The sequence below is a fragment of the Hyperolius riggenbachi genome, chromosome 10 (genome assembly GCF_040937935.1).
Source record: "Hyperolius riggenbachi isolate aHypRig1 chromosome 10, aHypRig1.pri, whole genome shotgun sequence".
NCBI classification, from domain to species: domain Eukaryota; kingdom Metazoa; phylum Chordata; class Amphibia; order Anura; family Hyperoliidae; genus Hyperolius; species Hyperolius riggenbachi.
Genome location: NC_090655.1, coordinates 255,749,304 through 255,763,976, shown reverse-complemented (window position 1 = coordinate 255,763,976; position 14,673 = coordinate 255,749,304). Strand labels below are relative to the sequence as shown.

At 46.7% G+C, this 14,673-nt stretch overlaps 1 protein-coding gene across 1 annotated transcript in view; it reads right to left on the bottom strand.

The window, feature by feature from the left end:
- LOC137535294 (zinc finger protein 420-like) overlaps positions 1 to 7,663 on the bottom strand; it is a 34,334-nt gene extending 26,671 nt beyond the window's left edge. Inside the window, exons 1-3 of the mRNA XM_068257120.1 lie at positions 7,591 to 7,663; positions 7,185 to 7,351; positions 1,011 to 1,130 (exon numbers count right to left, since the gene is read on the bottom strand). Of these exons, the coding sequence (XP_068113221.1) occupies positions 1,011 to 1,088 (78 nt within the window). The 5' untranslated portion in view covers positions 1,089 to 1,130; positions 7,185 to 7,351; positions 7,591 to 7,663. The remainder of the gene's footprint in view (positions 1 to 1,010; positions 1,131 to 7,184; positions 7,352 to 7,590) is intronic.
- Between the last annotated feature and the right edge of the window lie 7,010 nt (positions 7,664 to 14,673).

The window sequence follows — 14,673 nt, the reverse complement described above, 5'->3', positions numbered from 1 at the left end:
AGGGAGAGGTCAGTTTAAGTGCTGAGGGAGGTCACTATAGGTGCTGATGGGGACAAGGAGGGTGACATTGGGGGAGAGAGAGGTCACTGTGGGTGCTGGGGGAGGCAGGATCACTACATTGTTAATGCTGGGGAAGGAGAGGTCAATATGGGTCCTAGGTGGAGGAAGGAGTCACTGTGGGTGCAGGAGAGGTCACTGTGAAAGCTGGGGAGGGAGAGGTCACTGCTGTCAGAGAGACACCATCTTACTTGCTCGGAGGCTCCAACACAGCTGCAGGGGATGGTTACACTAGGAATCCTGTATGGGACCTTTACTCCAAAGTGTCCCGGATGGTGGAAGAGCTTCCTTTGGGTGGAAGAGCTTCCTTTGGGTGGAGGGTGGGGGTTATTTTTTGCAGCCAAAGGGGCCTTTTTATTGGTATTTTAAAAGGGGTGTGTGTTGGGCACCAGACCCCCCCCCCCACCACCACCTCCTCCTCTGCATGTGCCTGATTACAGCTCTGACCCCTTCTTGCAATGACTGGATTCAAGCCATAAACCTAGTCTTGCCTCTTAAAGTGGACCTGAACTCTTGCACAGCACAGATGGAAAACAGTGAGAAATGCACCCTGTATGTATTTAAAGAGTTTAGCCTGTTTAATTGCCCCTCATTTGTGTCTAATCACAAGTTGTAATTTGATCTCTCCCCTGTGTCACATGACTGCCATGGCAGAGATGGCAGATAAGCTCATTTGAAAACTCAAACTCCAAACTTTATTCCTATCCTTTAAATGGATATATTTCTTACTTTCAAATGTTAATCTGAAGAAAAACTAGTGATGGTAGAAAGGACCATTGTGGATTGAATTCTAAAATTGCATCTTTTGGTTAGAAATTTTTAGTGGTATGTGGTGGTTAGAGGTGTGGAAGGGGCGTGTTTTAATAATTTGTCCATCTTGCTCATTTAAAAAAGTTGGGAGGTTTGAATAGAGATTAGAGAGATGTTATGTGACCTCCCAGAATCCTCCTCACCTCTCCAGTCAGCAGGCAGATGATCTCCAGGGTGAGGTTGAATATCCTCTCAGTCATGTGACTTTGGTCCTCATCCATCCTCAGTGATGTGGTCAGGTAATCTGTACAGGATGCTGCTGTCTTTTGATAGATAATAAGGGGAGGATAATCTAGGCAGTATAGTTGTCAGTGGTGAAACTAAAAATACAGGTTCCCCCCTCCTCCCAGCACTCCCCATTGCTGTCACTTGTGGGTGGTAGGACCATACAGAGTATCACAGGAAAGCATAAAAAGTTGGCATATAGCTTTCTGCTCACTATACTCACAATCTAAACAATTGTCAACACACTGCGCCACAGTTCGCCGATAATAAATCACAAAATCACAGTCACTGGGATTGCTGCAGGTAATCCACACGCTGGGTAATAAATTCAAAGTTGCTGCTGCGCTCTCCAGACCTGAAAGAGATAAATCTCCACATAGGGCAATATCGTTCAGTCTGAGTAGGTCCACTGAGGCGCTACACCTGCTACTGCTGGAATTCTGCCTAGACACCCCCTACAAGAAGCGCACCGATTTACACCCTGCAACCAAGGGAGGAGGCGTAACGGGAGAGCACGGATCTATCCAGGTGCACCCGGACACCAGACGGAATTCAAACGGATGGGCACTGGCAGAGGCTTATGTATGACATGCGCAGAACGCACTTGAAGGCGTAAGTGAAACTGAGTTTTTGCGCATAGAAGCATCTTAAACTGTATTACGCTTTGTTGGTTTTTTTTTTTATACTTTTATATTAGAGCGAATTTTAAGATTGGAATAAAAAGCAAGTCCTTGAAAAGGCTGTCCAAAGGATCCAGGAGTGTGAAACTTGTTTGGCTATAACATACAGCGCAACTTCCACCTGGAATTAGAGGTGGGCTGCATCTGGTGAGCAGTGTGATTTGTAGCACATCGGATTGGCACTATCACAGGGTGATTTTAAGGACACACGGTGGAATTAATGTTTGAAGTATACTGAGTTTTGAACTGTATTACCCTATGTGGAGATTCTTCCCTCTTTGCAGAATCCAGTGAAGTGAAATATAACCATATTTCGTATGATCCACCTGAATGCTGGGGTGGTCAGAATCTGGTGAGCATTTTAGTGAGAGGGGACGAGGGACACAGAGTTGGTTGATATTTGGGAGAGCACTTCACATGTGACACGTGGAATAAGTGGAGGGATGACCTACTCAGACTGAACGATATTGCCATTCCTATGTGGAGATTTATCTCTTTCAGGTCTGGAGAGCGCAGCAGCAACTTTGAATTTATACTCACACCCTGATGCAGTCCTGTCCTCCCTCTGCCTCTTCTCCAGCTGGCCTCCTCTCCTCTCCTCACATCCACCACCCACTGTTACCATTCCTGGCAATGCTGGGGGACACAGGGGGACATGGCTATACTGAAAGAAATGGTGTTACTGCGGTGGCAGGACATTACATAATGGAGAATAATAGCAATGTTAGGTAACACGGAAGGACATTGCATATACTGGGAAAGGAATTACATTACTGGGTAATGCTGGGAAACATAGGGGTGGGAGGGGACATAGGTATACTGGATGGACATGCGGACCCCCCAACCATCCCATTTTCCCCGAGACATTCCCAATTTTAAAGCTCTGTCCCACTGTCCCAGGGCACTGGACGAATGTCCCGGGCATTGGGATAACCCTACGCCGCTGGGGCTGTTTGTAGGTTGAGGACTTTTTTTTTTTTAGACAAATGTTAAATAATGAATTACCTTCCCCCCAACTAACCTCTCACACTCCACGCTACATATATAGGCAGCAGGTGGGTGAGGGGGGACTATTTTCCCACCTGTCTGCTGCCGTTGCATTAATACCTCCTTGGCCAGCCCAACAATATATCTAAAGTTCCAGTGAGGGAGAATTGTAGTTTAAGCTCTGCCCACTTGCACAGCCCCACCCACATTTCCAGCTAGTCCCACCCATATCCACACCAAAATGAAAAAAGGACACAGCACTCAGGGAGCTGTGAGCAGCAACAAGCTGTATTGGAGAATATGGATACACACTGGCTAAAACCAGGAGGCAATACACAGTATAATACAGTATGATACACCTGTCTCCGGGCACTTTCTACAGGCAAGTCATGCTGTGACGCAATTGAGTTGGTTCATTATGGATGCAGCTCAAAAGAGGTGGTGATAGGGATATATTGTTCTTTCAGGAAGAAGCAAAGTGGATTTGGAAATTTGATTGTATTTCGCCAAAGGGACTCAATGAGAATAATTATGCATGTTTCCTCTGATTTCTTTTTTCGGGGGATGCTACTGATGAATAACCTCCTGTGCGTTACGGACGAGCTCAGCTCATCCAGTAACGCCGCAGGGCACCACTCAGGCCCTGGTGGGCCGATTTGAATATTTTTTTTTCGAAACACGCAGCTAGCACTTTGCTAGCAGCGTGATTCTCTGATCGCTGCTGCTCGACACCAATCCGCCGCGAAAGAGCCCCGCCCCCCCCCCCCCGCAGACCCCGTGCGCAGCCTGGCCAATCGCCGCCAGGCTGTGCTATGGAGTGGATCAGGACTCCCTGTGACGTTACAACGTCGATGACGCCATTCCGTTCGTCGTCATTGCGACGGGGGAAGCCCTGAAGGAAATCCCGTTCAAAACGGGATTTTCTGATGGGCTTGATCGCTGGCGGTGATCGGATGGGTGGGAGGGACGCCGCACGGAGGGGGCAATCATGTAGCTAGTGCTAGGCTAGCTATATGATAAAAAAAAAAATTAGGTTAAAAAACCCTCCCGCTGCCGCACGGCCGCGGGAATCAAAACGCCAGGGAGGATAATGGACTCTTCAGACTGATAAGTGTCTTTGATTCAGATGTGATTAGATTAAGTGGAGTTATATAGTCTTTTTTTATCTTGTCTACACTGTCCATCTAATCCGACTGAGCTGGAGCTGTTTTGCAAAGAAGAATGGGCAAGGATTTCAGTCTCTAGATGTGCAAAGCTGGTAGAGACATACCTTAAAAGACTGGCAGCTGTAATTGCAGCAAAAGGTGGTTCTACAAAGTATCAAATCAGGGGGCTGAATAATTATGCACACCCCACTTTGCAGTTATTGATTTGTAAAAAATGTTTGGAATCACGTATGATTTTCATTCCACTTCTCACGTGTACACCACTTTGTATTGGTCTTTCACGTGGAATTCCAATAAAATTGATTCATGTTTGTGGCAGTAATGTGACTAAATGTGGAAAACTTCAAGGGGGCCAAATACTTTTGCAAGCCACTGTATAGATGTTTCTTTATTTGAATAATTTTACTTGTGTATTGAATTCTCTGCTAGACTACACACAGGTGTTTGTTTCCTCTTTTTTTTCAGGGTAGACATTGGTGTGTAGTTCCCTGGTTGATTATGTAACATTTTATATATATGTTGGGAAACTTTTCTTTTCCCATATCCACACCCAGTCCCACGCACACATGCTAGGCTCCTCCCCCTGTTTGCTGTGCAGGTTAGGAGAGAGCCACGAGTGGATGGGAGACTTCTGTCAGGTAAGTAGTTTGTTTGTTTTGGTTTTTTTCCCCTTCAGGGTCCAAGTGACCCTAGCTAGCACCCCGACACCCCCACTTGCACCCAGGAACCTTACCCAACACCCAGACACCCCACCTACACCGATGTACCCCAGCCAGCACACAGACTACGGCACCTGCACCCCAGCCAGCATGCAGGCACCCAAGACAGCACCCAGACCCCCGCCAACACCCAGAAACTCCCACCTGCACCAAGGCACCCCAGCCAGCACCCAGACACCCCTACCTGCACCCCAGGCGGCACCCAGACACCCGACTGCACCCAGGCACCTCAGCCAGCACCCAGACACCTCCACCTGCACCCCAGCCAGCACCCAGGAACCCCAGCCAGCACACAGACTCCCCCACCTGCACCCCAGCCAGCATGCAGACACCCCCACCTGCGCCCAGGCACCCAAGAAAGCACCCAGACCTCCGCCAACACCCAGAAACTCCCACCAGCACCCAGGCACCCCATCCAGCTTCCAGGCACCCCATCCAGCACCCAGGCACCCCATTCAGCACCCAGGCACCTCAGCCAGCACTCACACCTGCACCCAGGCACCACAGCCAGCACCCAGACTCCCCCACCTACAGCCCAGCCAGCACCCAGGCACCCCAGCCAGCACCCAGACACCCCCAAATGCAGCCAATCACCTTAGCCAGAACCCAGACACACCCACCTGCACCAAGGCACCCCAGCCAGTACCCGGACTGCCACAAAAGCACCCAGACCTTTTAGCCAGCAACCAGAAACCCCCAGCCAGTACCCAGACACCCCCACCAGCATCTAGGCACCCCAGCAGGCACTCGGAAACCTCCCCAAAAGCACCCAGACCTTTTAGACAGCAACCAGAAACCCCCACCTTCACCCAAGCACCCCATCCAGCCCCAAGGTACCCCCACCAGTCCCCAGCCACCCGCACCTACACCCAATCACCCCTACATTTACCAAGACACTCCAGCCAAAACCCAGGCATCCAAGACAGCACCTGAACATCCTCATCAGCACCCAGGCACCTCCATCTGCTCCCAGACACCATATTTAGCACCTGAACACCATGCCAGGTGGGGGTGGCTCAAGGCCACACAGGGGGCATGGCTTAAGTGTCCCTCTTTCTTGTCTTAAAAAAAGTTGTGAGGTATGGACATACGATATAGTCATGTCTCTGTTATGTGACTGAAGTGAATTATTACTAGGAAGGTGAGCTGCTATCTACAGTATAAACTATAGCACATGTAGGGGAACCACTAGAAAACTTGCAAACAAGTCACAGCAGTTACTCTCTTTCCCTGAAAATAAGACATCCCCAGAAAGTAAGCCCTAGCAGGAATTTTGAGCATGCTTGCAATATAAGCCCTACTCCGAAAGTAAGCCCTAGCTGCAGTAAGGGGAAAAAGTATTGCAACGTGTCTTTCTACTGGAACCGACCGATGGTCTCTCAGGCAGGAACATTGCTTCGGCATTGGGTCAATCAATGCACTTGCTGCTATCATGAGAACTTCCCCATAGGCTGAAGATTAGGGACACAGTGGCATGGAGGTGGGGGAAAGAAGAAGATGCAGGGGGACATAGGAGGACACGGGGGACAGTGTGGCATGGAGCTGGTGGTAACAGGAGGATGCAGATGGACATCGAAGGACATGGGAGACACCAGCAGGTCAAAGGGGGGCACAGGAGGATGGGATAGTGGAGGACACAGAGACAGAGGAGGAAACTAGGAGGACACTAAACGTACAAGAGGTCTAGGGACACACAAGTGGTGGAGCCAGCAGAGGGAGAGGTGGCTCAGTGGGGAAGACAGAAGGATACACAGCACACTTGTGTGTTCACAGAAATATAAGACATCCCCTGAAAATAAGCCCTAGAACAACATTTGGAGCAAAAAATAATATAAATACACTGGGCTTTATTCACAAAGCGGTGCTAACCCAGTTAGCATGCCTAAAAGACTTTAGGCGTGATAACCATTTCACCACGCTGGTGAAAAGCCAGTTTAGGCGTGATAAGTTTAGGCGTGATAAGTTTGGGCGTAATAAGTTTGGGCGTAATAAGTTTAGATCGCGCGCAGAGTCCTGTGCGCAAAGCAGCGCCATTAAACTCTATGTGAAGTTCACCAGACTTTGCTAGCGCAAAACTTTTGATCAGCTGTGCACTGCGGTGCTAACCCAGTTGGTGCTTAAACTTATCACACCTAAACTTATCACGCCTAAACTTATCACACCTAAACTTATCACGCCTAAACTTATCACGCCTAAACTTATCACGCCTAAACGTATCATGCCTAAACGTATCATGCCTAAACGTATCATGCCTAAACTTATCATGCCTAAACTTATCACGCCTAAACTTATCACGCCTAAACTGAGTTTAGGCGTGATAAGGGGCTTTTCACCAGCGTGCTAACTGTTAGCACCGCTTTGTGAATCAAACCTACTGTCTTTTTTTCGGGAAAACACAGTATATAAAAGTCTCTTGTATGGCAGTTACTTCACGGGGGATGATCAGGATAGTGACAGGTGTACTATGACCTCCTCTGTAACAAAGTATGTCCACCCTGACCTCTGAATTTCTCCTTATATAACAAGAGTCACGCATTTACCTCTTCACACAAGGTCACCTCTGCGCCTCCTGCAACGTCTCCTCCTGCTGTGTTACATCACTTCCTGTTTTTGGCTTTATTCCTTCCTGTTTGTGCGTTTCACCTGGGTGAGGTGTGCTGAATATGCCTATTGCAGCCTTTGTTTGTGGAATTACCAGCACTCAGCCCTATAAGAATATTAATAATAATAATGTGCATTAGTAGACTTGTAATATTAGTAGTACTGGCAGACTAGTAGACAGCTACCACTATTAGCAGACTACTAGTAGACTTCTACTACTTCTAACAGTACTATCAGTACTAGACAAGGCAAGACACACAACATTTATATTGTGCTTTTCTCCTGGCTATTCAAAGCCCCAGATGCACACTCTACAGCCAGCGGCAGCCTCTATAGGTCTCTCACCTCAGGACCTCACGTTCCCTCAAACATTGTTAGAAGATAAATAACTCTTTTCTTATCTACTGGACTTTGTGCATTCAGCTCAAAACTCTTCCTGTTTTCTGAATATAAAACAATCATAGAGAGGGAGAGAGAGAATAGAGATTTCCTTTCCACCGTTCTAACAATCATTAACTCTTTGCAATCAAGACGCTCACTGCAGGCTGGAATATTTCCTGTGATTAAAGTGGACCTGAACTCTTGCACAGGACAGAAGGAAAACAAAGAGAAATGCACCATGTATGTATTTAGAGAGTTTTGCCTGTTTCAGAGAGTTTTGCCCGTCTACTTCCCCCATATCGGTGACTAATCACAACTGTAATTTGATCTCTTCAGCTGTTTCAGCTCAGGAATCTCCTCTGCAATGGCAGCTAATTTATAAACACAGGATGTTAACCCTATGGCTGCTTCCATGAAAACAGGAAGGAGACACACTGCAGCTTTATTGCAAAATTTGTATCAGTTGTAACAAAGAAATGTTTTTCTTTAACCACTTGCCAACCGCCCACAGCCGATGGGCGGCGGCAAAGTGGACGCCGAAAGGACCGCAGTACGCCATTCGGCGGCGGCTCCTTTCGGCTCTGCGGGGCAGCGATTGCGTCACTGGTGGCGCGCGCTGCCCCTGGCAACAGGCTCCGCCCACCCGCGACGTCATCCCGCCGGCCGGTAGTAAGAGCCGGCGGGATGTAACTACTCGATCGCCTCATACAAAGTGTATAATACACTTTATAATGTATACAAAGTGTATTATACAGGTTGCCTCCTGCCCTGGTGGTCCCAGTGATTGAGGGACCACCAGGGCAGGCTGCAGCCACCCTAAGTCACACCCAAACACACTGATCTGCCCCACCCTGCCCTCTGATCGCCTACAGCACACCTCAGACCCCCCCCCTGCCCACCCCCCAGACCCCTGTTTGCACCCAACCACCCCCCTAATCACCCATCAATCACTCCCTGTCACTATCTGTCAGCGCAATTTTTTTTTATTAGGTCCTAATCTGCCCTCTGGGGTCTCCTGATCACCCCCCCCACACCCTCAGATCCTCCCCAGACCCCCCCCCCCCCTGTGTACTGTTTACATCTATTCTCTCCACTAATCACCTGTCAATCACCCATCAATCACCCCCTGTCACTAACACTGCCCCCTGGGGGCTCCTGATCACCCCCCCACACCCTCAGATCCTTTCCAGACCCCCCCTCGTGTACTGTTTACATCTATTCTCCCCACTAATCACCTATCAATCACCCGTCAATCACCCCCTGTCACTAACACTGCCCCCTGGGGGCTACTGATCACCCCCCGCACCCTCAGATCCTCCCCAGACCCCCCCCCAGAACCACCCCATGGACTGTATACATCTATCCTCCCCTGTAATCACCCGTCAATCGCCCGTCAATCAGCCATCAATCACCCCCTGTCACTGCCACCAATCAGATCAGACCCTAACCTGCCTCTTACGGGCATCTGATCACCCGCCCGCACCCTCAGATCGCCCGCAGACCCACCCTCAAAGTGCATTGTTTACATCTGTTCTGCCATCTAATCACCCACTGATCACTTATCAATCAATCCCCTGTCACCGCTACCAATCAGATCAGACCCCTATCTGCCCCAGGGATCCCCATTAACCTGCCCACACCCTCAGAACACCCTTAGACCCCCCCAGACCTCCCCCCCTGTGTACTGTATACATCTATCCTCCCCTGTAATCACCTGTCAATCACCCCCTGTCACTGCCACCCATCAGATCAGATCAGACCCTAACCTGCCTCTTACGGCATCTGATCACCCACCCACACCATCAGATCGCCCACAGACCCATCCTCAGATCACCTCCAAAGTGCATTGTTTACATCTGTTCTGCCATCTAATCCCCCACTGATCACCCATCAATCACCCCCTGTCACTGCTACCAATCAAATCAGACCCCTATCTGCCCCTAGGGCACTCAATCACCCGCCCACACCCTCAGAACGCCCTCCGACCCCAGCCCTGATCACCTCGCCAGTGCATTGCTTGCATCTATTCCCCCCTCTAATCACACCTTGAGACACCCATCAATCACCTCCTGTCACCCCCTAGCACACCTACCCATCAGATCAGGCCCTAATTTGCCCCATGTGGGCTCCTGATCACTCGGCCAAACCCTCAGATCCCCCTCAGACCCCCTTCCGATCACCTCCCCAGTGCATTGATTGCATCTATTTTCCCCTCTAATCACCGCCTAAGACACCCATCAATCACCTCCTGTCACCCCCTAGCACTCCTATCCATCAGATCAGGCCCAATACAACCTGTCATCTAAGAGGCCACCCTGCTTATGAGCGGTTCCACAAAATTCGCACCCTCATAGACCATCTGTCATCAAAATTTGCAGGTGCCCCCACAAGTGACCCCATTTCAGAAAAAAAGACACCCCAAAGTATTCCGTTAGGTGTATGACGAGTTCATAGAAGATTTTATTTTTTGTCAAAAGTTAGCGGAAATTGATTTTTATTGTTTTTTTCACAAAGTGTCATTTTCTACTAACTTGTGACAAAAAATAAAATCTTCTATGAACTCACCATACACCTAACAAAATACCTTGGGGTGTCTTCTTTCTAAAATGGAGTCACTTGTGGGGTTCCTATACTGCCCTGGAATTTTAGGGGCCCTAAACCGTGAGTAGTCTAGAAACCAAATGCCTCAAAATGACCCGGGCCGTGAATAGGACGTTGGGCCCCTTAGCGCACCTAGGCTGCAAAAAAGTGTCACACATGTGGTATCACCGTACTCAGGAGAAGTAGTATAATGTGTTTTGGGGTGTATATTTACACATACCCATGCTGGGTGGGAGAAATATCTCTGTAAATGACAATTTTTTTATTTTTTTTACACACAATTGTCAATTTACAGAGATATTTCTCCCACCTAGCATGGGTATGTGTAAAAATACACCCCAAAACACATTATACTACTTCTCCTGAGTACAGCATTACCACATGTGTGACACTTTTTTGCAGCCTAGGTGCACTAAGGGGCCCAACGTCCTATTCACAGGTCATTTTGAGGCATTTGGGTTCTAGACTACTCCTCACGGTTTAGGGCCCCTAAAATGCCAGGGCAGTGTAGGAACCCCACAAGTGACCCCATTTTAGAAAGAAGACACCCCAAGGTACTCCGTTAGTAGTATGGTGAGTTCATAGAAGTTTTTATTTTTTTGTCATAAGTTAGTGGAAAATGACACTTTGTGAAAAAAAAAATCAATTTCCGCTAACTTGTCACAAAAAATAAAATCTTCTATGAACTCACCATATTACTAACGGAATACCTTGGGGTATCTTCTTTCTAAAATGGGGTCACTTGTGGGGTTCCTATACTGCCCTGGCATTTTAGGGGCCCTAAACCATGAGGAGTAGTCTAGAAACCAAATGCCTCAAAATTACCTGTGAAATCCTAAAGGTGCTCATAGGACATTGGGCCCCTTAGCGCAGTTAGGGTGCAAAAAAGTGCCACACATGTGGTATTGCCATACTCAGGAGAAGTAGTATAATGTGTTTTGTGGTGTATTTTTACACATACCCATGCTGGGTGGGAGAAATATCTCTGTAAATAGACAATTGTGTGTAAAAAAATCAAAAAAATGTCATTTACAGAGATATTTCTCCCACCCAGCATGGGTATATGTAAAAATACACCACAAAACACATTATACTACTTCTCCTGAGTACGGCGGTACCACGTGTGGCACTTTTTTGCACCCTAACTGCGCTAAGGGGCCCAAAGTCCAATGAGTACCTTTAGGATTTCACAGGTCATTTTGAGAACTTTGGTTTCAAGACTACTCCTCACGGTTTAGGGCCCCTAAAATGCCAGGGCAGAATAGGAACCCCACAAGTAACCCCATTTTAGAAAGAAGACACCCCAAGGTATTCCGTTAGGTGTATGGTGAGTTCATAAAAGATTTTATTTTTTTGTCACAAGTTAGCGGCAATTGATTTTTATTGCTTTTTTTTTTTTTTTTACAAAGTGTCAATTTCCGCTAACTTGTGACAAAAAATAACATTTTACTGAGATATTTCTCCCACCCAGCATGGGTATGTGTAAAAATACACCCCAAAAGACATTATACTACTTCTCCTGAGTACGGCAATACCACATGTGTGGCACTTTTTTGCAGCCTAACTGCGCTAAGGGGCCCAAAGTCCAATGAGAACCTTTAGGCTTTACAGTGGTGCTTACAATTTAGCACTCCCCAAAATGCCAGGACAGTAAACTCACCCAACAAATGACACCATTTTGGAAAGTAGACACTTCAAGGTATTCAGAGAGGGGCATGGTGAGTCCGTGGCAGATTTCATTTTTTTTTGTCACAAGTTAGCAGAAATGGAAACTTTTTTTTTTGTCTTAAAGTGTCATTTTCCGCTAACTTGTGACAAAAAATAAAATCTTCTATGAACTCACCATGCCTCTCAGTGAATACTTTGGGATGTCTTCTTTCCAAAATTGGGTCATTTGTGGGGTATTTATACTATCCTGGAATTTTAGCACCTCATGAAACATGACAGGTGCTCAGAAAAGTCGGAGATGCTTCAAAATGGGAAAATTCACTTTTTGCACCATAGTTTGTAAACGCTATAACTTTTACCTAAACCAATAAATATACACTGAATGGTTTTTGTTTTATCAAAGACATGTAGCAAAATAAATTTGGACAAAAATGTATACAGAAATTTTACTTTATTTGACAAATTTTATCACAGAAAGTTAATTTTTTTTTGACAAAATTAATGTCTTTTGATGAATATAATAAAAACTAAAAATCGCAGCAGCAATCAAATAGCACCTTAAAGAAAGCTGTATTAGTGACAAGAAAAGGAGGCAAAATTAATTTAGATGGTAGGTTGTATGACCGAGCAATAAACCGTGAAAGCTGCAGTGGTCTGAATGGAAAAAAAGGCTCTGGTCCTTAAGGGGTAGAAAGACTGTTGTCCTCAAGTGGTTAAAGGTTATTATTATGCAGTCAAAAATAGTCAGATAGTCACCTATGGAGAGAGAAGGCTCTGGATCCTATTGAGCCTTCTGGTCTCCTCATTCCAGCACTGTCACCCCATTCCATGTTTTTAAACAACTGTTTGAATACGGCTGCGGGGACCCTCAGAAGGCTTTGGGAATGCTTGTGTCTCCGAGTGCCCCTGAAGATGGGCGGTTCTACACTATGCATGCATGGGCGCACACCTACATGCACTCGCACATGCCCAATAAGGAGCCACCCATCTTTGTGATCACTCGGTGACATGAGTGCTCCCTAAGCCTTCCAAGACCTCTGGTGTAACCTCAGCAGGGGACACGACTGGAATGAGGGGACTGAGCATTGACAGGGAAGGCTTAATAGTACCCAGAGCCTTCCCTCTTCATAGGTAAGTATCTCTCGCTATAGATTTTAAAGGATACCCAAGGTGACATGATGCGATAGACATGGGTATGTACAGTGCCTAACACACAAATAACTAAATAACTAGGCTGTGTTCCTTTTTTTTTTTCTTTCTCTGCCTGAAAGAGTTAAATATCAGGTATGTAAGTGGCTGACTCAGTCCTGACTTAGACAGAAAGAGACTACAGTGTGACCCTCACTGATAAGAAATTCCAACTATAAAACACTTTCCTAGCAGAAAATGATTTCTGAAAGCAGGAAAGCGATAAATAGGGTCAATAGTTCATACATTTTAGCTCTGGCATACTTCAATGAATGTGTCATTCAGCAAAAACAATACAACAGTTAAAACTTAAAAAGTAGATTTAAACATAAAATAAAACTGTGGAATATCTTAAAAAGTCATTTCTAGGAGAAGGAAGATAGATACAATTGTTTATTTCATTCGTTTATTTTTGCCTCGGGGGTCCTTTAAAAAATTGTATGTGACTGCAGAAAGAGGACATTAGCTTCCAAAATGGACTGCATGGAAAAGCATTGTGTACTAGACCCTTTCACCAGTGTTGAGGTTGCCTCTTGTGGAAAGGGTCCCCACTCTACCTAAACCAATCAGCAAGCAAGCAAACATTTCATGCTCATGAACCAGAGTAGGAGACGCTGGTGAAAGGGTTTAGTACACGATGCTTTTACATGCAATGCATTTTGGAAGCTAATGTCTTCTTTCTGCAACTGCATACACTTTGCAACCTAGTTCTTTTTTAATCACTGCTAGTGTTTCAGCTTGCTTTGAAAGTCATGAGTGCAGAGGGTTAGGGATTGCATGAAGATTGATCACTACCCTCCGATCTTGCTTTTTCCTTTAATGCTAGGTACACACCATACAATTTTCTGTTAGATTTTCTGCATTAGATTATTTTCTGTAGAGACTGGTATTATCTCTGGTGCATTATCTTCTGTTTATCTCCTGCTGAGTAGAACAATGCCTAATTGCTAGGCAGATAGATGGTTAGATAATTTCCAACATGTTGAAAACTATCTGGCAGGTAAATCTAACAGAAAATCTAAAGATGGCTATACACTGGTCGATTTGCCATCAGATCGACCAACAGATAGATCCCTCTCTGATCGAATCTGATCAGAGAGGGATCGTATGGCTGCCTTTACTGCAAACAGATTGTAAATCGATTTCAGCATGAAATAGATTCACCATCTGTGAAGCTGCTGCCATCCCCCCGCATACATTACCTGATCCGGCCGGCGGGAGTCCCCTGGTCTCCGCTGTCTTCTTCTCCGCGCTCGGCTCCAGCTTCACTCTAGTTCCTGCTGGGGGAAGTTTAAACAGTAGAGGGTGCTCTACTGTTTAAACTTCCTGCCGGATTTGGAGCCCAGCAGAGAAGAGGAAGTGGAGAGAGTGGGGACTCGCACCGGCAGAACAGGTAATGTATTGCCGTTAGCATCGGTCGTCGGGCATTCGAACGCCGCTATCGACGTACTTCCGACCCGGCAGGGCAGGAACAACGGGAATCGACGGGAATGATCGACTTCGGAGGGAAATTGATCGTTCGGCCAGCGTTTGCGCGACGATTTCACAGCCGATTTAATCACAGTGATCAAATTGGCTGTATATTGGCGG